The sequence below is a fragment of the Ochotona princeps genome, chromosome 2, assembly GCF_030435755.1.
Source record: "Ochotona princeps isolate mOchPri1 chromosome 2, mOchPri1.hap1, whole genome shotgun sequence".
NCBI classification, from domain to species: domain Eukaryota; kingdom Metazoa; phylum Chordata; class Mammalia; order Lagomorpha; family Ochotonidae; genus Ochotona; species Ochotona princeps.
The window spans coordinates 39,841,121-39,867,534 of NC_080833.1; the positions used below are offsets into that span (position 1 = coordinate 39,841,121).

The 26,414-nt window shown below is 38.2% G+C and overlaps 1 protein-coding gene across 5 annotated transcripts in view; it reads left to right on the forward strand.

The window, feature by feature from the left end:
- Positions 1-26,414, forward strand: part of ELAVL4 (ELAV like RNA binding protein 4) — a 148,196-nt gene that overhangs the window by 73,540 nt on the left and 48,242 nt on the right. For all 5 annotated transcript variants that reach the window (XM_036494424.2, XM_036494425.2, XM_012928039.2 and 2 more), the window contains exon 2: positions 20,758-20,998. In XM_036494424.2, coding sequence (XP_036350317.2) covers positions 20,758-20,998 — 241 coding nt within the window. The remainder of the gene's footprint in view (positions 1-20,757; positions 20,999-26,414) is intronic.

Consider the following 26,414-nt stretch of genomic DNA (forward strand, 5'->3'; position numbering starts at 1 on the left):
ATTTACATCAAATTACTGATGTTTGTTTAACTCTTTCACTTGGATTCCTCGTTCCATTTGACTCTGTGAAGAAAAGCTCAATTGTTCTAGTAATAAGATTTAGCATTCACTTACAAACTTAAGGGAGGAGGAAAGGTGAGTTTGTCCTTTTTCAGAACCAAAAAATATTCAAGGAAGGGCCCTAAATTCAATTGGAATTTGTGAATAAATCTACTTAATGCCCCCTGAAAAGCAGTAGTTCTAAAAGAGTATTGAAAAACCTGATGGATGTATTTTAATCTCCTGTTTTCATTGTATATAATATTCAGTAAAATTAAAATTTAAACACTATATAGAGCAAGAGAGCATAAGAGAAAAGGAAACAGTTGCTTCTCAAGCTAGATCTCTTTTGTTTCCAGTAGCAGTGCATATAATTAAAATTACTTCAAAAAAAGCAAAATTCTTCATCAAACACATTTAAGAATGGAAGAATAATTTTTCAAGTATTTAGCAGTATATTTTTATGCAGAGCATGAATGCAGCCACAGATACTTTTCTCCTCTTGTGGTTAATATTGTGATTCTTCTAGAATTTATTTGACCCCCTTGGCCAGTAGTTCTCGTTTGTTTTGATCTTGATGTGTAAACTCATGTATAATAAATATAACAGGAAGAGTAAAGAAAGGGGTTAAGAAAAGGATTTTACTATGTATAACTACATATTCCTCTAACATACAGCCTCAGATCCTTTGAAGGGCTTTTTCAACAGACCAAGGAATCTGCTTGGTTGGGAAAAAGGAAGTTGCCACCTATGTCCCCGTGTTCTCTCTGTGTCAACTCTGAGTGCCCTAGACCTGCCTCCAAACACTGATCCATCCAGCAGGCTGGTTAACTTAGCTTTGTGTACTACATGCTTGGAACAAAAGTCAACTACGATCCAGATCCTGCTCTTAAGGAGCTCCCAAGGTGACACAGTGTAGAATGTTGTGAACCAGGACAGAGAAGGGGGTGCCTACAGCCACGAGGATCAGAGAAGAGGGCTCCAGGAAGTTTTAGTTAAATGTGAATGGAAGAAGCATGTTACTGAAGGAAGATCCAGTAGAAGATATTCAATTTTGGGACCTGCCTTGCTGTATTTTGGAACTTTATCTATTTACAATCAGTTCACCCACCTCCCAAGACTAAATTCCTAGATAGCAAGGATAAAGTGCCACAAAACTCAGAATAACAATACATGTAGTCTTTGCCACATTCATATGAACCCTCTTAACATAACCATCAATATTCACCATTTTACACCTAAGAAAACAGTTATAGAATACTTCAGTCACTTGTTCAAGGTCATACAGCTAAATAGGAATTTGAACCGGGGCAATTGGACTCCAGTGCCTGTGTGTCTTAACTGTTGTTCTTTGTGGTAGGTATTTAATAAATGTTGGACTTGACTTTTATTGAATGTTTGTGGAATAACTACATATTCATTTGGAAGAAATAGGGGCAGGCTTTTGGCATAGTGATTCAGATGCCACTGGGCATGCCCACATTCCTTATCAGCACACCTGGGTTCTAGTCCAGCTCTGCTTCAGATTCAGGCCTCCTGCTAATGTGCTACCTGGGAAGCAACAAATGATGACTTAAGTAATTGGGTTCCTGATATCCATATGGAACTATATGGAAGACCCAAACCAAGTTCCCAGCTCCTGGCTTTGACCTGACCCTTCTGTAGCTGTAGCTGGCATCTGGAGACTTAATCTGCATGTAGGTACTTGCTGTGTGAGTGTAGATGTGTGTGGATATGTATGTGTGTTGCTCATGTTTGATCATTGTCACAGTAAATGTGAATAGTTTTCACTAGCTTGTGCTTTGGCTTGTGTGACTCCAGTAACTGATAGGTAGAGATTTTCTGAGGATCTCTTAACCTCAGGATATTATTGTAGACTTCAGCCATATTCAGACTCAAAGAGAAAAGTAAAAGTGAATTCAGGCCTGAAAAAGAAGAGCTGAAAGGAATGTAGATTTAAAGAACAGTGGCCTTCCTAGAAAATGGAAGATTGCTGGCTTTAAAAATTCTGTCTTTGGGGACATTTTGAAAGATGTTGAAAGAGCAATGAGAGCTATATGGATTTGCACAATGAAAGTGTTTCTATTTTTAAATTGATTCGAAAATGAAATATAAGAGGTTAATGATGAGAGCTAAGTGGTGGGGAACAGGGTAAGGAAAGCATATTTGGCCGTACAAGGCAAACAAGGATGTAGAGTTACTTGTTGATTCATTTGTTCTATCAACAAAATCTGAAATTCTGTACAAATGATTCAAACACACCTCTTGTCTTCAAGCTCACAGTTTACTAAGAGGACAGGAATCTGGGGACCTTAGATGCTGGATGATAAATGTCTAAAATGGAATTGTGTACAGAGATTGGGAGGTGGGAGCCTTAAGGGTATGTTTGGCATGGTAAGCCTGATGGTGGAGAGAGAATTTTCCAGGTCAAGGGCAGTGCTTCTGTATGGGTGAGAACATAGGGAATTCTGGTTTGTCATTTATGGCAGCAAAAGGCTGCAGCAGGATGTGGCCTGGAATGTGCTGGTCAGGGCTTACAGAGCCTGTAGTGGTTGAAGGAGGAAGATGGGTATTGGTGACCTGAAGACATCAGTTCACATGTGACTCTATACTGCATGAATATTTCTGTTTGCTCCTTAATCTTCCATTTACTTACTTGTAAAATGCCAGATGATATTAAGGGAGGACACCATCCAGCTCTGAGCTTTCATGAAGATTAAATGGGATTATGAGTATGACCACTTAAAAAAATCCCCAGGCTAGCATGTGATTTAGTGAATTCTTGGTTTGTACACAAGGGCTTTGTAAAGTAGTCTCACATCCTCAGATGGAATATGACTTGCTGTGTTATCTCTGTACTTCCTGCCATGCCTTTCTGACAGTGCCCTGAAAATCGTCCTGATATACATTCTGTCAGTTTAGGTTTAGCTTAGAGCAGTCCAAATGGAGATTAGATGAGGAACAACCTTCTTTTCTACCATGTTATGGAAAGCCAGAAATGCCATCTGCTATCAGTATCCAAAGAACTATAGAACTTTCTGGAATTTCTCAGGAAAACAGGAAGCTTTTTGTTGTAGAAAATCACAAATCCTAGTGATTGTCCTTATTTATGTCCAAAGTATCTAATTGAACCATCATACTGGAGAGTTTTTTGAAAGGGTAAAAGATACCAGAAATTTTGTTTGTAAGTATCAAAAATGGTACTTGCATTATTCATTTTTTAGAGTTCACTTACCCCTCCTCCTTGGAATGTATTTTCCTGTGTGTTATTGTGCGAACTTATTGGTGAATGTATGTGAAGCATTGTAAAGATGAGGGAAACAGCTATTTCCAAAGATGATGTGTTCTTTGCTATTTTAGAAATTAAGCTCCAAGAATAAATTATCAACACCTAGATTAGTCACTTTGCCATGAGCAGCACATTGTAATGGGCATATCATTTTCAGAGTGTCACATTGTGGTCGAAGATGGAGAGGATGAACATGTATTGAGTGCTTAGTATGTTCCAAGCTCTGGACCAGATGCCTTAAGTTTGTTACTTTTAATCCTCACAGCTCCTCTGTAAGAAGATAGATTTGCTTGCATTTTTCAGATGAGTAAATTTAAATTACACTTTAGTCTTAAGTGATTAAATCAATGTCAAATCTGCAGTTGAAGAAGTCGGGTTATTTCAATTCCAAACCAGCTCTTTCCATTGCACCTTGATTGAGTTTTGGAATAAAAATCTTTCACTTTATTTGGCTGAATTTTCCTGCTAATGGCATATACCCAGGCTGGATGGTTTTAATCATTATTTATTAAATAACATTATTTAGTTCCTCTAAGATTATCAAGTTGCATTTTATGGCGATAGAAACTTTCCTCAGCCTCAGAGGTTTAGGAAATGACGCAGATTTTGGTTTCAGACTTGAGTTCAAACCACGCTCATTGCTGAGTGTCAGTGCTCATTACCTGAAGCCTCGATTCTCCACACTGTTACACCGGTAAATGGGAGAAATGACAATACCCACTTTGCAATAGTATGTGATGCTTACATAAAATAATGTATGTAAAGAATACCTATCATTATTTGTTATGTGTTTAACTATTGGTACTAGAAGAAAGCGTTACTGGTAATTACTTGCCTAAAACATTTTTTAATCAGGATTATATCAGAATTTCCACTGATGAAGCTTTTGACATGTGCCAGATAGGGAGTTTGCTAGGCACTCTGCAAATACTTCTCCATTACTGCATTTATGGTATTATGTAGTAATTACTCATTTACTTATTTACTTCCTTGAAGACGAGAGCCTCCTTTTCATTTTTAAAGATTTATTTTTATTGCAAAGTCAGATATGCAAAGAGGAGGAGAGACAGAGAGGAAGATTTCTGTCCATTGATTCACTCCCCTAGTGGCCGCAACAGCTGGAATTGCACTGGTCCAAAGCCAAGCACCTGGAAATTCATCCTGTTCTCCCACATGGATACAGGGTCCCAAGGCTTTGGGCCGTCCTTGACTGCTTTCCCAGGCCACAAGGAGAGAGCTGGTATGGAAAGCAGGGAGGCCAGGATTAGAATCGGCGCCCATATGGGATCCTGGTGCATGCAAGGCGAGGACTTTTGGCTATTGCACTGGGCCTAGAGCCTCCTTTTTTACTCCTTAGTATTTCAGACATTAAACATAATAATTTCTGGCTCATGGAAGAAACACATTTATGTTTTTTTTTAAGATTTATTCATTTTATTACAAAGTCAGATATTCAGGGAGGAGAGACAAAGAGGAAGATCTTCCGTCCAATGATTCACTCCCCAAGTGAGCACAATGGCCAGTGGTGCGCCGATCCGGAGCCAGGAGCCAGGAACTTCTTCCAGGTCTCCCACACAGGTGCAGAATCCCAAGGTTTTGGGCCGTCCTCGACTGCTTTCCCAGGCCACAAGCAGGGAGCTGAATGGGAAGTAGAGCTGCTGGGATTAGAACCGGCGCCCATATGGGGTCCTGGGGCATTCAAGGCGAGGACTTTAGCCGCTAGGCCATGCCGCCGGGCCCGAAACACATTTATGTTGCAAAATTTAGCTTGTCTTTTGTTGCGTTGTGTTACTTTAATTCTTTTAAGAGCTATATTTCAGGAGTGGGGATGGATTATTCAAATGAAGTACCATATTAATATCCTGAAATTGTGGCTAATAACTTGCTTTAAACATTTGCCTATAACAAAGAAACTCAAGATTGTTGTAGTTTGATATAAAATCACTCTGAGTTCTCTAAAATGTGAATTTCAGGACTAAAAGAACTGTATCAAGAGTTGGAAGAGTTTATTAAGCTTATTTTGTGAATTCAAGCAAGGTACTGCACTCAAAGAAGGAAGCTTTTCTCCATATTCTATATGCACTGATTAATGACAAAATATATACTAAAAAAAATTCTTATGCAGTTTCATTGTGCAAATATCACAGAGTGTATTTTCACAATCTTACATAGTATTTAATAGTCACTTGATGTGACCTCTTGTTGTAATCAAGAAACAATAAAGGCCTCTGCTCGCATAACACAGCATATTGTTTAACATTAAAGTTTTATAAGATTAAGGAATACATTCTAAAATTGTGATTCAAAGGCACATATAAATATATAAACCCACAATACCCATTTATTGTAACTTTTAAATATCATGTACTACATATAATTGTATTGCCACGACTGGCAGTTCAGTAGGTATGTTCAAATCAGCTTCATTAAAAATGTGTGAGTAATATGTTGGCTATGACATTGTTTTGACTAATGTTCCTACACTGTCATATGAGGTCCACTGTTGACCAAAATGTCCCTATGTGGCACATGACTTCACATATATCATATCTATTTTTCCATATAAATTATACAAACTACATATCATTTCCAAATTATTTGTAGGAACCTAGTACATTAGTACTAAAATACTCTTTTCTATAAAATGTATCTGACACTGCTTAAAATGCAAAGTTATATTTTAGAAATTTTATCATGTATTTTTAAGAGTCTTACTATTTCTGAATTTTAAATGTGCCAATCTGCCTTTTCCCTGTTAGTGAGGTTTTAACAGCAAATTCTGAGAAGGGCAAAAGATTATACAGATAGAAATGTTAATTCATTTAGTCTTGATTGTAGTCTAAAATTCTGTTGTTGCGAAGCAAATAAAACAAATATAGTAAGAAATTTAAAAATATATGAGAAAATCAAGTGAAGAAAATTATAAGTTTTTTTAAGAAAAAATTCATAGGGAAGTGTCATGTTTTCCAAAAAAATTAACTGTGAGGTTGCATGGTCTTTACGCAGAGAGAATTACTAGTATTAAAAAGAAGGAATCCAGTGAATTACCAGATTTAGTGTCCACCAAACCAAAGCAACAGCAAACACTTTATACAGAGGATAGAGAATATTAGTGGTTCATTATCATAATAAAGTATTTGCCTCAGAGCACTCAGAAATATTCTAATATTTGTAAGGGTTCTTGTTTCTTTTTTCTTTTGCCTCTGCTGCTTGTTGGTGGGACTTTTAATAAATATGTGTTAGAAAAATCTCTGTGTTCAGGGGAGAGAGAAAGAGAAAAGCTTAAAAAGCAGGATGTGGAGTGCTTCTTGACAGCATCGTGCATTCACAAGATGTCCTTGAAGATGCAGCACAAAACAGAGATCAGGGAAATTTTGGCAGCTGCAGTTGGGAAAATAAATGGCTGTTGTGTGATTGGGCAGATCCTGAAAGTAGGCTCCTGCTCAAACCATGTAATTAAGAAAAGTGGGAGCTTTTGTCCAAGTGCAGAATGGCCGTAATATCAGAGTTTGTAAGCAGGAGCCCCTAGAACCAATCCATACTTTTCTCTCTCTGCTCCAGGGAAGAGTTTTCTTATAAATCATCTTCTCTTCTTGCTGTCCCTGTGAAGGTTGCTGCCAGGTGATAAGGCAGACTTAAGATTGCAACCTTGCTAATTCACAATGATTTAGGTGAAGGGGAGATTGAATCAGACACTCTTTCAAGAAATGTGATTTTTATTCATTTAGGCTCCTGTGTATCCTCTAATATTGGAACAAACGGAGTGAGGCCAAGGAGAGATCTGGTGACATGGCTCTGATAGAATCATTTTTACTACTGTGGTTCCAAACAGTTTGAAGGACTTGACATTTTCTTTAAAAAAATACATATAATAATATCCTCTCAGTTAAGAAAGTGGTGTACTCAAAAGTTAAAAACAAAGGGTTAGAAAATAAAAACAGCTTCAAGTATGACAATCACCCATAATCCTGCCATTTATGGTGAATATTTTTATGTTTCCCTCCTACTCTGTACATGCTTTTGTAATTCAAATAATCTTTTATTTCATTTATTTCACTCCCTTTTCTACATTGATTATACAGATTTGTTGCCTGTTAAAAGCCATGATAGATGTAGTTCAACAGCTGCAGAATATTTTATTACAAGCCTATGCAAGAAATTATTTAACCATTTCCTTTTTCAGGTCATTAAGTCATTTCTGACTTTTTCACTCTTCTGATATACTTAATTGTGTGTACTTCTGGTTTGAGTCCAGTTTTACTACTTCCAGTGCTGACAGGAAGGATGCAACAGTTTAAGGAACAATATTCATCTATCAAGTCATGGGATCTTTTTTTTCTAATGTTTCCTTCTCTTAAAAAATGTTTGTTGTATTTGAAAGACAGAGTTACAAAGAGAAACAGGGAGAGACAGAGATCTTTGATCTGCTGGTGCACTCCACAAACGTTCACTACAGCTAGAGCTGGGCCAGACCAAAACCAGGAACCAGGGGCTTCTTCAGGATCTCCCAGTTACATGCAGGAGCCCAAGAACTTGTGCAATCTTCCACTGCTTTCCTGGGCACATTAGCAGAGTGTTGGAAGGCAAATGGATTAACCAGCACTCATACCAGTACACATATGGAACGCCAACGCTGCAGGTGGTGGCTTAACACATTGTACCACAGGGCTGGCCCCATGTTTCTCTCTTGTATTGAAAATGAAGAGATAAAGAGATGCCATTATTGATTTTATATTGTGACTTTTCATTTAAGGGGATGTACAGTAACTGTGTAATGGAGACAGTCATATCCGGATGTGAGAATACAATGCATCCCTACTTCCAGATCAAAAATGGACTCCCAATGAAACTGTTAACTATCTTGACAATAGGATGCTGGACTCTCTGCCATTGTCCATGCCTGCAATGACAGACATATGACTGTGTGAAGAACTATACTATAGTAATAATACAGGGAAACTTAGTGGGGTGCGGGGGAAGGGACTTGAGAAGAGAGTAAAAGAAATCCCAGGGCCTATGGAACTGTATCATAAAATGATAATAATAATAATAAATAAATAAGAAAGAAAGAAAGAAATGCAGCCAACCCAGAGTAGTAGCCTAGCAGCTAAAGTCTTCACCTTGCATGCACCAGGATCCCATATGGGTGCCGGTTCTAACTCCAGCAGCCCCAGTTCCCATCCAGCTCCCTGCCTGTGGCCTGGGAAAACAGTCAAGGATGGCCCAAAGTCTTGGGACCCTGCATCTATGTGGGAGACCTGGAGGAGGCTCTTCGCTCCTGGCTTTGGGTTGACTTAGCTCTGGTCGTTGCAGCCACTTGGGGAGTCAGTCAATGGACAGAAGATTTTATTTTCTGTCTCTCCTCATCTCTGTATATCTGACTTTGCAATAAAAATAAATCTTTTTTTTTTAAAGGAAAGAAATGAAGCCAAGGGTTGTAGGACCATGCTATTGTAAAATACAGAGGAAAATGGGGAGGGAGGAAAAAGGGAGTTGGAATATAGGGAGATATGGGGAAGCCCTATGCCTATACCTACAAAGCAATATAATGGAAAACAAAACAAAAAATGCAGTGAAGGGAAAAATTGATAATAAAATTTCAGTTGTGCCAAAGTAATTTTTTAAGTTCAAAACTAACCTATAAGAATGTCTCCCAATGTGAAGCTGCGTGAATTGTGTAATTTACCATGACTACTTTAAATATGAGTGCAATTCTGAACGTGTCTGGAAAAATAAAATTAAACTTATTTGTTGCAAAAAAAAGTTTTGAGATGCATGCATCCAGTTTGTTAATCCATATTTTCACTATTTTTTGAAGTACCTCCACACATTGTCATTCTGAGAACCATTTTATTTTACTCAGTGTCTTTAGCTTCCAAAAACCTAAATAATCTCTATCTTTTGAATTCTACAATTGAAGAACGTTGGCAATATGTAATTCCTCTGTAAAAAGAGGTTACTCTATAGATTTTTCCAGATGCCAACTCTTTCTACTCCTCTTCACTCTTCTTTATCCTCACCCTTGCTAGGGGAAGAACATTTTTCAAAATAAATTGTATTTCATCTTACTTCCAAATCAAAGATGGACTTCCAATAAAACTGTTAAATATTTCTTGACAGTAGGATGCTGGACTCTGCCATTGTCGATACCTACAATGTCAAGATGCACTTAAATAGCAGAATGACAGACCAAGAACTGTTTGTGAAGGACTATGTTACTGTAATGATATGGGGAAAGTCGTTGGGGGGCGAGAAGATTTGAGGAGAGGGGAAGGGAAATCCCAGAGCCTATGAAACTGTAACATAATAAGATTAAATTTTTTTAAATGTGTTTCTATGGAAATCTCTGAAAGGTTTACGTAAATGTATATAAAACAGGTTCAAAAATGTAAACTTAATGCTTTAGATCATGATATAAGAAGATACTTCAAAAAGTTTATGGTAAACAGAATTAAATGACAAGCTCATTTTAGTGCCAAAGATTTTTGAAACCCATGCATTCATTTTGTTTTCATAATATGTATTTTCCATTAGCTTTTTGAAGAATCATCTTACTTACATATTCAGAATAATTTATTTCTTTTACAGATAACTCTTGATAAGTTTACTCACACTCTGGGCCACTAGCCAGGCATTTCATATATATATATATATATATATATATATAGACACACACAGTATTGCACAATATACTATCATTTATGCATATAATTAGAAGGTAAATCCTACTTAACCAGTCTGTAGGCAGTTTTTCCAAAGATTCATTAAATAGTCTGTATAGAAGATAAAGATGACATATTTACAATCAGAACTGATTCCTATCCCAACAATTACACATAGTTTATCATTAGTTGTCTTGGTTATTTTGTCCATATAAAACATTCTGAATTCAGAGGGGCTTCAGGAGGAGGGTGGGAATGAACTATTTTCCCATGAAATTTTTTATTAGAACTAATATTTTTTTGTCGGAAGCCTAAGCTTGCCCACAAAATTGTGTTTATATTAAAATGAAAACATTTGTCTTTTTCAAATACTGCTTTAATAAATGAAACATATTTTAAGTTTGAATTTTATTTACTTATTAACCTTTGTACAAAAAAAAGAACTGTGGGGGATGAAAGAAAGGTTCTACCATGTTTGTAAATGAACCTAATGATCAGACTGTCCCTCCGTTCTGGAGAGTTTGCTGTAAAAGTCTGTTCAAATCAAATCACCAGGAGTTTTACCACAATTGCGTCAGGATGGACACACCAGGAAAATCATCTTAGAGCCTGACTGAAGCTCAGAGAAACACAGTAAGACATCAAGGAGGCCAGTATCTTATTTAAGTGAAGAAATGTGTGTGATGTGTCTGGGGAACATTAAGAAGCTGAGTCTCTGTGAATTTGAGAATAATGTCTAAGAGAAATTAAATTTTGATTCTGCTTTTCACATCCATTCAGGCCCTTCTATTTTAAGTATTAATACCTCCGGTTCTCTCCAGCGGCTGTTGATTCTTTTTTTTTTTTTTTTCTTTTAAATCCTGAATACCTCTGCTGAGAATACTGTGGGCAGGCCTCGTGTTCCTCGGCAGTGGAGAAGATACTGTTTCAAAGGAGGGATGCCTTGAACTTACCTCACTGTTACAAGTGGCCGTTTGTTTAGGACATGGACATTTAGACCAAGAACAGCACTGCCAGTTCAGTATTGGAACTGCACAGGATTGCTCTGAGTGTATTCAGTGTACGTGCTTTTAGTGAAGAGGGGAAGTCATTAGGGAATCTCAGGAGGGAAGTTGCTTAGAGAAGAGGGTGTATGCCATTGATTTCAATTTTTTCTTTAGCTGCCATGTTCTGCCGCCCTCTCAGTTTGAACCTTGTATAGCAGAAACCAAATTATTTTGTTTCCCCAATTCCTAGAACAATGCCTAGGCCTATAATAGCACTCAATAAACCTCTGTTAAATTGAATGTACTTATTTTAAGGATGTGCTAAGAATGTATTACGACAGTTTCTTAGAGTAAATAGGTCTTCCAGGTTATTTGTGTCTGGCCAAAGGTGTTGTCAGTATGTTTTCCCCAGTTGGAATTAAATATTTTTTCTTTAGTTTTCTAGTTACCTTCCCATTGACTCTACAAACACTTGGTACAAATAGTTAGATGTCATGAGTGCAGTATTCAGCCAGAATTCCCTGGTCTAGGTATCTTTGTGAATCATCACCTGCTAACTAGATGGAAAGGAGATACCCCAGCTTCTCTTGTCCCAGAGTAAAGAGACGGTCAGTCCCAGCTGTGCCTCCTGGGCCCCATTAGTAGTAACACTTGTCTCCATTGCAACTGAAACAGAAACAAGAAAGTATTGCTTCTAGAAAAAATACTATATATTAACTTTATAATATATACACATATATTAGCTTGAAGTGTCTGAAGCAAATTAAAGCCTCTTGAAAACAGAGGAAGTATGGGTTTTATAAACTGGTGACAGAAATTTTAAAGAAATATGAAATTGGGGGATTGCAAGGAAACTTTATTATCTTTCCAGGAGTGAAAAACACATAATGCAGTGAATAATTATTTCTAAAAATAATGTCTGTCTTCAGGAATACTGAGCCTGCTGTGTAATTTTCTAACTTAGGGATTTGTTTTTCAGGTTTTTGGATAGCGAGTGAGATGGAGTAGTCTAGGCCACTTCACCAGACTCCAACACACTGCGTGTCAGAATTTTATAAGGGTTAAGTGGGAAATGCTTACAAAGAGAATTAGGACTTTTATTTTTGTTCTCATGAATAATTTAAATCTATTTCTTTAATGGTTCAATTCAGTGACTGCCCTTGGTAAACATTATTCTTCAAGCTCCTCGGAGTGCTTGTTCTATTACGTAAGGGTTAGCCTTTATACATAAATTTTCAAAAGTCCTTCCAATGCAGTCAAAGGGAACACCTTTAAATGAGTGTTAAGATACTTAATAAAATGCATATGTGGATCTCAGATGTTCACACCTGAGACATATTTGTCATTGGTACATTCCTTTTAACATCTTTCTGGTTGCTGGGAGTACCATCCTATAGAGAGAGCTCAAAATAGAAGGGGGATAAAAGAAAAATGTTCTTGTGACCTTTTTTAGTTCTTTCCTCATGATGCTGTTGCATGTATTGAGCTGTGAGGTCACTCTTCCATGGTGTAGAAGGGCCCTGAACCAGGGGTGGTGTGACACAATAGGTTAAGGCACTGCTTACGACACTACATCCCATATCAGAGTGCTGGTGTGAGTCCTGAGAACTCTGCTTCTGATTTAGCTTCCCGCTAAAGTGTCTGGAAGGCAACAGAAGATGGCTGAAGTACTTGGGTCCCTGCCACACATGTGGAAACCCAGGTAGAGCTCTGGGCTCCTGGGCTTTGTCCTGGGTCAGTCCTGGCTGTTGCAACCATTTGGGAAAGGAACCAGTATTCATTCTCTCTCTCTCTCTCTCTCTCTCTCTCTCTCTCTCTCTCTGCGTGTGTGTGTGTCTCTGTCTCTAAAATAAATACTTTTCAAATAATTTGATTAATGAATTCTGAAAGCAGAGAAATATGTGTTGTGGTTTGTGAAGGATGGAAAGATATTTCTTTTGATTATATTGTGTCTCTTTAGCTTTTCTAACTTCAAAACTAGATTCTTAGGTGTTGGTTTTTATTGTTCTCCCTCTTCTCCATTAATATTAACCATAGTATTCAATAATGTCTGTGTAGGGCTTCGCATGGCAGGAATAGAGCTGAGAGTCTCATAAATGATCTCATTTACATTTCCTGGCAGTTTTGTGTGGGCAGGTACCTCTGTTATTCCCTTCTTAAACCAAGAAAGGCAAAGGCTTTCCTGAGCTGCCAGATTCTGCTCTCCCTCTCTCCTAATGACTCCTTAAATGGGGCCGAAATGAGTGTGCAGAAGGCCCATGCCAGTGATAGGCAATGTATGTTGCCAACTCGCTTCACTAATAGTTCTCACCCACCTTGGTATGGAATTGAGTGCAGACCAAATCAGTGGAGGAGAGTGTTGAGGCAGAATTCTAAAATTTGCTGTCAATAAAAACAAATGTCATTCTAGCCCAGGGATTGAGAACCTTTTTTCTGCTCAGCACTGTGTCAATATTGACAACATAATTCAGAGGCCATACAAAATCAGATCTAAAAATTAGCCTGCCATAGATTTATGAGGAAGAAAGGGCCAAGGCTTTCAGTAGATTTTCTGAGTTCATGCCAGCCAAAGGCTCAGCCTGCCTTCTTAAATGAATTTGACACAGTGACAGAAAGCAGAATGGTGACTACAATGACTGGGTGAAGTAGAGGATAGAAATTTGTTGCTTCCTGGGTACACAGTTGCAGATTTCCAAGATGAAAAGAATTCTGGAAATGGATGATAATGACAGTTGCACAACGTTACAGATGAATGTAATACTACCGGATTGTACATTTAGAGATGGTTAAGACAGTAAATCTTGTATACATCTTGCCATAATAAAAAAAGATCCAAAAACAAAACTGCCCTTGAAATAATATTTAAATTCATGCCTGGCATATAGTAGGTGCTCAGTAATTGGTTGTTACCTCTTGTTCTATGTAAAATGAGGATAATGTTAGTCCTTTATTGGTGTGTACTTCACAAGGTCATTTGAGGGGCCCAGGGAGCTAGAGACCTGTGAGTGCTTTCATTCATTCCACAGTCCTTTATGCAGAACATACGTTATTGTCAAGCCTTGTTCTTCATGCAGGAGATAAAGAAATAACCAAAATAGATACAGTTTCTGTGATAAATTCATGAACCTCAGATTTCAGTTTCCTGTTTTTGGTTTTGTGTGTGTGTGTGTGAGAGAGAGAGAGAGAGAGAGAGAGAGCTCTAAAATGCAGTATTCAGCAAGATATAGAAGTGAATGTGTTTTGTTTTTATTATATAGCCACCTTCACCCCACATGCCAAAGAACTAAATCATTATCCAAATGGTCATGCCTGTATTTTCTTTCCTTTAAAGATTTTGCTTATTTCAATAGCAGAGGAAAGAAAGATCTTTCATCCACTGGCTCCCTCTTGATGAAATGCTTTCAACAGCTGGAGCTAGGCCAGGGTGGAGCAGTACTCCATGCAGGTTTCCAATGTTGATTATATGGACCCAAATACTTGAACCATCATCTGCTACTTCCCAAGTGCACTAACACAGAGATGGATTGGAAGCAGACTCAAACCAGAACTTCAAAATGAGATTCAGACATTCCAAACAGAACTTTAATCTTCAGTTAACACCAGAACACCCTTCATTGCATTGTCTTCAGAATATGTAAGTGGTGGCCTGCTGTTGTGTTGTAGCAACGGCTCAAACTATTGCCTATGACATAGTCATCCCATATCAGAGCACTGGTTTGAGTCCCAGCTCCTCTGTTTCTGATCCCGATCCCTGCAGATGCACCTGGGAAAGCGGCAGATGATGACCAAGTACTTGAACCCCTGCCACTCAAGGAGTACAGACGTAAGGTGGTCTGTAGACTTGAGCTTCAGTCTGTTCTCTACCTCTAACAAGCTATGTAATCTTGGGCAAGTCATTTCCCCTTTCTAGTCATCAGCTTCCTTGTCAGTAAAATTATGGATTTGGACCCTGTGGTCCCTAATGTTCTCTGATATTTGTTATGCATCCCTACTATGATTCAGTAAGGGTTTACTATTAGTTCTTACGTATCCAGGGCCTAATCTAACTCCTGACACTTTGGCTGGGGCTCCATTTCTGTTCATTCAACATACCCAGATCTGGCCATCAGTAAGATAATCCCCTTTTAAAATGTGTTGATAACCTGGTAAACCAAGGAAGTAGAACTACAAGTGCTTTGAGGGGCTGTAAGGGCTCTGGACTGCCATGAAAGAGAAGATTGGCTTTTTGTGTTTCAGAACTACAGTGAGGAAGAGGCTGGCCTAGTCTTCTCTCTTTACCTCCTCTCTGTAAAGATAAAAGATTCTGGTGACGATCTGGCAGCTGCACATCAGAGGCTTTTCCTTTGCTTTTGTTGGATATTTTTGCAGAAAAGGAGTGATGGGAGGGGTGAGGTTAATGCATTGAGTGTGAGTAATTAGTCATTCAAACCATTGACATTCACAATGACAGGATTTGAGTGTCTCTGTTATTGTGCACTGCTCTGATAGTTTATCCCTGGAATTTTTGCCTGTATAATGTTTCTTAAAATATATCACAGAGCATAAAAGATTTAATGTAGTGCTTTGTACAGCCATTAGAGTTTGAAGTCAACTGAACCTCCTCAATGTTCCATCCTGGCTGCTGACTGTAATTCTGTTTTTAATTGCCTTTCAGAAGAGTAAAGGAGGGCAAGTCAGGGGTTTGGAACCTGGTCACCTGCAAAGCTGGCTGGGAGACCCACACAGAATGTTTGATTGAAGTACATATGCACACTTGAGTAACTTATGTATTTATTTGCAATGAAAATTGTACTGTTAGAATATCAAAGGCATTAGCCTGGGGAAGAACTGTTCAGATTTTCCCAAGCCAGTTCTGTGCTTCTTGGAGGATGTACTTCCTACCAACACACACATTCTCTGCCTCTGTTCTGTTTCCCACCTAGAGAGCACAGGTGTCCTCTCTTTAAAATCTATTGCATAGCCTTAAAATGCTATGTGCTATGGTACATATTCATGTATTCAACACCTTTTCATCTTAGAAACTTCTCTTATTTTCTAGGTGGTAATTCAAAATCCTCTTGGTTTGTTCATATGTCAGGTTTGTTTCTGACATTTTGCATTTCTTACTGCTTTTTATAGCTTGTGTTGCATCCTGGAAGTATATTATTAAGACCAGTGGGGGTTCTTATTATGTGATAGATATTAATACATATTCACAAATGTTTCTCAGCTTTCAGACTGTACATTTTTATTTAGAAAATTCGGTGTGTGCATACATGTACATTTTCATCAGTTCTTTCTGGATACACAAAAAGGATAGCTGCATAGTGGTTGTGCAGAGCAAACTGAGATCTGTATTAGTAGAACATAATATTTGGCATGATGTACAGGCAGTGGTCAGCAGAGGTGTCTCCTCAGTCGAAAGCATGGCATCTCATGACTCCTTTTTAAAAATTTGGGCCCAGTTAAAGTTATCTGACTGACTGGGCTCAACTCCAGGATTCAGTATGAACTAGGAAATTCATGCAAGAGATAAGCAGCCAGAAATCTGATTGGTGTAACTGAAATTGCTTTGCTATAGCCTTAATATTTTCTGGACCTTTCAGAAACAGGTGGATCTATGAGATAGTCATGTGGATAAGTTCTGGCTTTTACTATATGTCTGTAAGGCGAAGATCCAGTGGCAGAGGCGTGGGGGTACAGTGGGGAGGAACCTGACTAAACCGTTTTGATTCCACAGAATTGCTGCATGCTTAAATGTGACTTACATACTTCTGCTTACCCTGTCAATAATACCAAAAATAATCTGTGTTGATGCAAGATAATTTCTGAGTATGGGGGAGCGGGTACTAAGAAGGATCACCTGAGAAATGGGAAGCTGAGAAGGGGTTCTATAGATTGTGGGATTGTTCTTAAGTCATGTAAACCAATAAGTCAAAATGTAATAGTCGGGTAACTCTGGGGTTTTGCAAGTCAGGTCTCCTGAAATGGCTTAATTTTGATTTTTAAATTACTTATGAGTTGTGCTTGTTGCCTAGATCCATGATTTAGTGAGTTTAGGAGAGAACATAGAAGAGGGAGGCATGCACAGATCCAGAAGACCTGACAGCATGGCAGAGCAGAGAGCTGCCTGCTGGCCAGGCATTATGCTATTATGCTGATGCCCTGTAGTATCAGTTCCATCAGCTGACCCCTCCCCTAAGTCTCCTTCTTTCTGATTCTTTTCCTGGACCTTTGCCTTAAGGGCAGAGCAGTGGAATAGGCTTTGCTAAGTAGTTCCTTTCTGTCTGAGGAGAACATTATCTTGGATTCTTCTCAGAAACATTTTTGTATACATACACACACACAGAGCCTCACAACCAGCCCCAGTCCTCTAGAATTCTTCATCTGACCTGAAGCCAAGAATAAAGTTCTGGGAATATAACAATTGAAACCACTTAAAACAATTACATGATGAATACACATCTTTGAGTTCCCCAACTTTATCAATCTGCTTTATAGTTCCTTTGGCTCCTTTTGAGACTTAATGTTAAATGGAGTTAATTTCCATTTGTGTCCATCACAAGAGGAAATTAGAGTAAAATTCATCTATGTGGGGCATTGTGGGGCCTAGCATGATGTTTCGTAATATATATGATCTCTCATTCTGGAGATAATCCTTCATTGCAGGCTTTATTCTAGTCTTATAGAAATGAAAACTAAAATTTAGACTGTTAAAATAACTTGTTGAAGTCACACATCTAATAAATGATAAAACTAGAATTCTGATCAACTATGTCTTTAAAAGAAAAATGATTTATTTATTTGAAAAACAGAGAGAGCAAGAGAGCAAGAGTTGAGTGAGAGAAAGATATCTTCCATCTGCTAATTCACTGCCCAGATGACTGCAGTGGTCAAGACTGAGGCCAATGCCAGGATCTTGGACCATTATGCCGGTTTCCACATGATGGCAGGAAGGGATCCAGACACTCACACCATTTTCCACTGCTTTCCAAGGCATGTTAGCAGATAACTGGATCAAAAAAGGAACAGTCAGGACTTGAACTGTACACATGCGGGATACTAGCGTTGCAGGAAGTAGCTTATAATTCACTGTGCCACAATGTCAGCCCCTGTTAACTGTGTCTAGTTAAGTATGTCTTGACTCAGAAATTTATTTCTCTTTTACTACAACTACCTGCTTAAGAGAGAAGAATGCGAAATCGAATCAGCCTCTGGATATTAATGAGAATGTAGAGCATCTGGAACTTTCATATTCTACTGATAGGAATGTAAATTGATACAACCACTTTGTAAAACTCCTGTCAATACAGTTATTACTTGCTATCCACAAAGTGTGGTTTCAGAGTCACCCCATTTGCAAACACCAACAACAGGAGATGGGCAAGTCCATTCTACAGAATGGAAGAGTATCTGCATATAATGTGTGCACCTCCTCCTCTATACTTTAACTCCTTTCTAGGCTATTTATAATGCCTAATACAATGCAAATGCTATATAAATACTTACTACAATAAAATACCTGTGTTTAGTAGAGATGCAGATTTTTCTTGAATATTTTTAATCCATGGGCAATTGACTTCACAGAAACAGAACCCATGGGTATGGAGGTATGGCTGTCTCTACTAAGACTGAGCATATGTATAGTGTGTGACTCCATAAAAGCAAAATCTTAGGAATATTCTCAACAGAAATGTGTGCACATATGCACCAAAAGACATGTATGTAGTGCACATAGAAACATTATCCATACCAGTTCAAAACTAGAAACAGTTCAAATGTTCATCAGCAGTTAAGAAGACATGCCATTTGTATACAGCTATTTCTCTATGGCTCTGGAAGACGACTACTGCTACAGGTAACAACACAGATGCCCCAGACATGAATGAAAAGTCACAAAAGAATCTGTTATAGAATTACATGCATATAAAGCTCAAAAGCAGATTAAACATAAATCTATAAATTAGAAGTCAAAATGGGGTTGCCTTGGTGGGGGGTGATGCAAAAATGACAGACTTTGGGATGGAAGCAAGGCTTCTGTGGTGCTAGTCGCATCCTGTATCATGATCTGCAAGGCATTTTCCCAGGTGTGGATTGTGTTTATTTTGTAAACATTCTTTGGAATGTCCCATTGAGATTTACATACCTTATTACATGTATGGTGTAGTCAGTAAAAATGCTCACCAAAAATTATTCAAGCAATCAAATGGTAACAGTGATCGAAACTATCAGTTATAGTATGTCTTCTAGGCCTATTACGAAATACAGAGATTATTGGAATGTACCATCTTGTGAGGAGTCAGTAGAAGAAATCACCTCAGGTGGTGGATGATATTAGAAACTCTCAGTGAGGAGGGCAATTTTTCTACCACTGTTGTAGTGTTTGCATGCACTGTGCCACTGCTTCTTACTGCTTTGCAGAAAAAAAGTGTCATTACCCATTTTCCAGTTGAAGAAAACTTAGGCTCCGTTTCTGTGAAGGTCACAAAGTAGTGGCAGATCATGATTTCATTCCCAACAAACTTCTAATCATTTCAGAGGAAACAGAAGTTGCATTATGATGGCTAAGTAAGAGATAATAATTCAATAGAATGGAAAGTCAAAACTAAAAGGCTATATTTGGGCCCAGGAAGTCTGAGTATGGACCTAGAATCTGCCCCATTTTCTTGGGATGACAAAGTCAACACTGGGCATCTCTGAACTGCATCCCAAACAGGAGAGTGTTGAGCTAGATTTGATTCTCCCTTGTGCCTTCTGGCTCTGCACTTTTGTGTTGCTGTGCTTGTCATCCCATACAGGGTGTCATCATGACCTGAGTCTACAAGATTATACCTATTTTTTTCCATCTAAAATCTTATTCTAGAATCATCTTCTGAGTATTTCCCCCTGAATCCCTCTATCCTATAAGCAGAAGCAATTGCTTCTCTCCTGCATCCCCACTCAGGAAAAGTTTACCTGTGTCTTCTAGAGACTCTATGTCCCCTAAGGATAGGCACTCTTACTCATTTCTTGATTCCCGTAGATGCCAGCTGGAACAATTCACACATCTGAGGAAATATGTTTAATTAAATATTTAAACCAGCAAGAATCCTTTGTGAGTAATGTATAAGAGGACAGCCCTTGGACTGGGCTGGACCTAACAAGCAGATCCAGAGGAAACTTGCTTCAGATTTCTTATTTTATTAGAAGTCTGGGAGAAACAGTGAGAGTGGCTGGATGAAAGAATCATTACATGACTTTGCAGCTCCTCTAGCATGTACTTATGAAATCTGAAGTTTGATCCGTGTTAAAACATCAGTGAAATCTAAGCCCTTCCCACATGGACAGATCCACATAATTTAATGTCATTTTGCTTTATGAGATAGTTAATAAACAGGTACTGTGTTTGATCTTGTGAATGTAACCCTCTATATTTAGCTTTTTCAGCTTTAATGGAACTATAATTTTAATCATGATTATTACTTTACATTTTAATTATAATTTGGTGTGGCTTAAGTATACATTTCTGAGAGTGATTGTGTAATGAAAACAGGAATTAGCTTTTCATTAACAAAATAATGGGAGAGTTCCTACTGCATTCTAATCTGTTCAAAATCTATGGGTTGGTCTAAAAATAGCAAGGGGAGTTTAACATTTTGGTTAAAAACATGCTTCTAAATTGGCTGTATTCACAACCCAGTCTCTTTTGTTCCATCTTGCTTTTTCTTGTTCTCTTTCTTTTCTGGAAATAAAATGAAAATTTTAAAGAGATTTTAACTTTTTGAGATTTCAGAAAGCTTTACACTGTTTTTTTTTTCTTTAGATAATTAGCACCATGGAGCCTCAGGTGTCAAATGGCCCAACATCCAATACAAGCAATGGACCCTCCAGCAACAACAGAAACTGTCCTTCTCCCATGCAAACCGGGGCAGCCACAGATGACAGCAAAACTAATCTTATTGTCAACTATTTGCCCCAGAACATGACCCAAGAGGAATTCAGAAGTCTTTTTGGGAGCATTGGAGAAATAGAATCCTGCAAGCTTGTGAGAGACAAAATAACAGGTATGCTCTTATTCAGAATTCTAGTCCTGAGATTTGCAGCTCAATTGGTCCTGAGTTGCAGAGACCTTAGCAGAAACTCATGTGCATCTGAGTTTCTGTGTCATGTTTCCTGCATGCAAGGGTAATGTGAAAGTACAGTCATAAATTCACACTACACACACCATCTGTAGATCATACAAAGCAATACTGTGATTGGAGGGAGAGGGAACCAGATGAAAATTCTGGAATCTCTTAAACTTAAAATGGTATGACTTCAATTTCATCCTTTTGTTCTTTAATTCTGGATTCTGTCTCCTGCCCTCCCTATTTACCACACTAGATTTTATTCATTTATTCATCTGCTCTCAAGCACTTCGTTCCTGTGTATCCAATGCCTTTTGTGTTTCTGGGACAGTTGTATTAAAGGGGACCAAGGTGAACAAGTGGAAGGGTGACACAATTGGCCATTGCTCCTGTGGAGAGATATGACCTGAAGATAGCAGGAGATTCTGAAATGAGCTATCCTGCAGTAATAGGGAAATACTCAGTCAATATCTGCATTTGAGGTATTTGATTTATTTAACTCCTTGTTTTGGAGATTTTTTTCTTTCTTTTCCTTTTTTTTTTTTTTAGAAATTCAAAGACAGTTTAACTGAAAGTAAAACACTGCCCTATGTAACTTAAATACTTGAGAGTTTTGGATTATACATAGTTTTTTGTAATTTAGAATTGCTGACTGGGGACCTAATGTTTGCCAGATGCCAGTGTGATAACTCTTGAAAGGTTTTCATGTAATCGTACTGAGTTGAGAATAGTTATTTTTTTTAATATATTTATTTTTATTTTAATTAAAGGCAGAAAAATTAAGAATGGGACAAAGATAGAGAAAGATAGAGGGAAGCTTCCATCCACTGGTTTACTCTCTAAACGGCCAGAATAGTCAGGGATGGGCCAGGTGGAAACCAGGAATCCAGAACTCAATCTGAGTCTCTATCCAGGTCGTAGGGCATTTGCTCCCTGAGCATGCTCATTAGTAGGAAGGTGGCTCAGAAACGGAGTAGCCAGAACTCAAACAAGTATTCCAATTTGAAGTGCAGGTTTCCCAAATGATGACTTAGGCTGCACCACCAAATGTCCACCTCAAAAATATTTTCTTTGGGAAAAAAAGAGGCCATCACCTGCAGTAAATCCCCAGCCTGCAATATCTGCATCTTGTGTGGGTGCTGGTTCAAGTCCCAGCTGTTCAGTTTTTGATCCATTTCCCTGCTAAAGCAGCAAAAGATGGCCTAATTGCTTCATCCCCAGTCACACAGGTGGGAGATCTGGATGAGGCTCCTGGTTCCTGGTTTCTGACTTTGGCCTGGTCCAATCCTGCATGTTGTGGCCATTTGAGAAGTGACCTAGTAGACGGGCAATGTCTCCTCCTTGACTCTTCTTATCTCTCTGCAATAATTTAATAAAAATTATCAAATTATTTCATTTATTTGGAAAGCAGAGTTACAGACTGAGGGAGAGACTTGAGAGGTCTACTGATGGCTAGGGCTGAGTCAGACTGAAGTCAGGAGCTAGGAACTTCAGTTAGAACTCCCACATGATGCAGGGGTCCAAGCACTTGGGCTCTCTTCCCTTGCTCTCCCAAGCACACTAACAGGGAGCTAGATCTGAAGTGGAGCAGCTGGGACTTGAACAAGTGACCATGTGAATGCTGGCAGTGTAGGTGTAGCCCAACTCACTATGCTGTAATGCTGACCCTTGAGTAAATTTTTTTCAAAAAAAAAGAAAAAAGCATACTGGCTTACATAATGATGTCAGTGAGACTGCTACTGTCTGATACTCCGCATCTGCAATCTTCATGTTCAACTTTGAGTACTTTAGTTTTGAAGATTGATTTATTCAAAGAGCAGTCTCTCTCTCTCTCTCTCTCTCTCTCTCACACACACACACACACACATACATACACATCAATCTTTCTTCTGCTAGTTCACTCCCAAATGGCCAGAATGACCAGGTTGAAGCCAGGGTCCCTGAACTCTTTGAGTCTTGCTCCTGGATGGCTGGGCCCCAGGCACATCAGCAGTCTTGCACTGCCTTCCCAGGTACATCAGTAAGTAGGAAACTGGATGGAAAACAGAGCAGGTGGGACTCAGAGCAGCACTCCAGTATGGGATGCTGGAATCACAAGGGCATAATCACAGTGGCATAACAGCAGCCCCATATGTGACAGTTTTAGGTGCTGATTTGTGTTTTCTTTTCTCTGGGAAGTTTAATTGGTGGACAATTGGTCTTAATTTACATATGTATTTTTATTTATTTATGTTGTATTTGTACATGCTTATATATATAAAAAGGAAATTCTGTGCTTAAAATAAGGAGATGCATAATCTTAACTTTTAAAATAAAGAATACAGTGTACATGTGCATATTTAAATATATATATTCTCCTAGTCCCATAACTTAAATGCAAATTTTCCCTTATAAATTACTTTACAGAATCATAAATGTAAAATGACAGTGCTACTTTCCAAAACATAAGTCACATAACCCTCCAAACCTAATTTGTTTATCTATAAAATTGGAGCTTAATACTTAAATGTCAAAGATCTTATGTAGACTAAATGAGAAACAAGACATGTAGTGCCTAGCACAATGCTTAGCATATAGTGGTTTCTCAGTAAATGGAAGACATTACTATTATAGATACAGCCAGTATGCATGAAGGAGAATGTCCAGAACTCAAAAAGATTGTATCAAGGTCTCCCAATGCTAGCTGACTTTATTGATCTTGTCCTAGAGCACTGGATCATCTATGAATTGCCTTACTTCCAGAAAGCTGGCATTTAGACTCCTGAATAATCTTTACATAATAGGATGATAATTCAAACCAAATTAAAAACAGTTAACCATATGATTTTTTTCCTCCCACTCATGTATAGGAAAGCATATTTTTGGCATAGCCTTACCTAAATAGGGACTCTACCAACTATATTCATGAGTGTTATTAATCACCTTTTCAGAAGAGATCCCCTAGAATTTTAGTGAGACTTTTGAGAAGTTCTGATTCATGGTGTTGTTCCTTGTTTTCTAAAGACACATGTTTAAACAAGCAGATTCCTTTACTGAAAGAATGCTAATTTGGTAGTTCACCGAGTAGATTTGAATAGGAGTGACAGCTTCGAAGACAGCCTTTAATTTGGTATACAAAACCAAAATTGTCAACTTTGGTTTGTTTAGCACCCTCTCCAGCACAAGCAGAGACATACATTAGCATCTGAGCTTAAAGAAAAAGCTTATGAATTGAAAGTAGAAACATAATTCAGGGATAAATTTATAATTCTACGGTCTTTTTTTTTTTTTTAATTCGGGCCTCCAGAAAAGACAGTTGTAAAGGACTTATGTGAATGAGGCAGGGAAATATAGAGAGACCAGGGATATTTGCCCTCATTTGGTAGCAGTGTTTAATAAAAGTAGAACTTATGGTTGTAAAGAGTGCTTATTAAATTCTTCATTTACACTACCTAATTAATTCTAGCATTTTAAATTAACAGTGAAACTGGTCCCTGCTGTACCATTCCATAGAAGCAGCATATTTCCTCCATCCACCAGTTGTTCAGGTTTAATTGGGTATGCTAAAAGTCAGAGAAGGAGGGAGCTAGGGCTTCAGGAAGAGAGAGAAAGAGCGAGGCTTATTCTTGAGGGAGACCCTCTGAGGCCCATGTTTGGGATTAAATCATAACACAGGCTGGGAGAGGTGAGATTTCACACCACGCAAGTTGAAAGGCTACAGCTGGTGGTACAGAAGTCAGGGTAAATTACATCATAGGTATTTTTGCTGCCCTGATTTTTAACATCTCAGTCCCCCCTTTTCCTCCAACACCTCCTACAGATCTCAATGCATCCCGATCCTGTGAAGTTTACAAGGAGTTCTAAATATCCAGTGGGAGGATTGGGGGTGGTAGGTGACAAGAGATAAGAATTCAAGATTAAGATTTTCTAGCCCTGAACCACTCCCTGGTGTATGTAACAGATTCCCTTAGATGGTTCTTGCTTCTGTAAAGATACCTAAGAGGAAGTAATTCTGTTGACTGTGTTACAGGCACACTGCACTCATCCCAGAATGTGGGTTATCAATAAATTTTCCACCACCTGGGAGCACATAGAACAAAGTTGATCTTCCTATGTGTTATGATACAAGAGGAGATAATTACCACCACTTGTCAAGTACTTACTCTGTGCTGGGTGTTTACTAAGCATTGGACAAATGTTACTTCATTCAACATGAAGAACAGCCTGTTTTTTTTAGATCAGGAAACAAACTTAGTGAGGTTAAGTAGTTCCCCCAGAGAGCATAGCTACTAATAGAGCTGAGATCTAACCCTAAGTTTCCAAAAGCATGATTTTATCTTTATTTTATTTTATTGTTTATAAGGTGAATGTCATTGCTTAATCCCTACCCTGTAACCAATGCACTGCATGTTCCTCTACATGGAGGCTGTTGGCTATTCCCTGAAAAACCTACTTAATACATCATGACTTTAAGTGAAACTCGTGTTTATAAAGGGAGACAAAGATAACAATATTTATCATCCTTTGGAGAAATAGCTTATTCTGTGTCTTTCTTCAGAGGAGATCCAAATTTAAGTCTTCCTTTCAATGCTTTTGGACATCTCTCTTACTTATGTTGTCAGGGATATTAGATTTCCTTTTTCCAATTGGGAGACAATAATCTAGGTGCCATGAGGAGAATATAATGTATCCTGTATTGCATTTGTGTGCAACTGTGGGTACACAGTGGCATTGGATCCCACATTCCTTGCTTTTCTCCTTCACCCACATGCAGCCTCTGCTACTGCAGAGAAAAAGAGAGATCATGTAACTAGCATTCATGCAACCTGAAAATTGAGGTAAATATACTTAAGCTCTGGTAGAAATTACAATACTACCATAAACGACAGAGAACTGATTTAGCTTTTTGGATGTTTTTATTTGTTTTATGGACTTTTCATTCTGTTTCATCTGCATCATGATAACTTTATGGAATCCAAGCTCCTCTATAATCAGTACTTTAGGGCAGGAAATGTATGAATTAGCCTCAATAGGGTTGGTGGCTCAGGGTATGTTTTGAATCCAGCAGTGCTGGGATGCTGAATTACATTTTTGTAAGTTTCTTTTACCATCCTACCACCCCAAATGAAACAAAGGTGAGGATGGGAGATAATAGAACAAAGAAAAATCTCCAGAAATAAAGAAATCAGTGTAAGACAACAATCTTGAGCTGTCTATCCACGTTGCATGATTATTCACATCACAATGATAGAATTACATTTTTGCTTGATGCTACTATTGCATAAAATTGTATTTTTACTCTGAGTATTTTTGTGTTAATGCCGTGTAGTTTTTAGAGTAGTATTGTATCCATTTTAGATGGCAGAGAGCTATA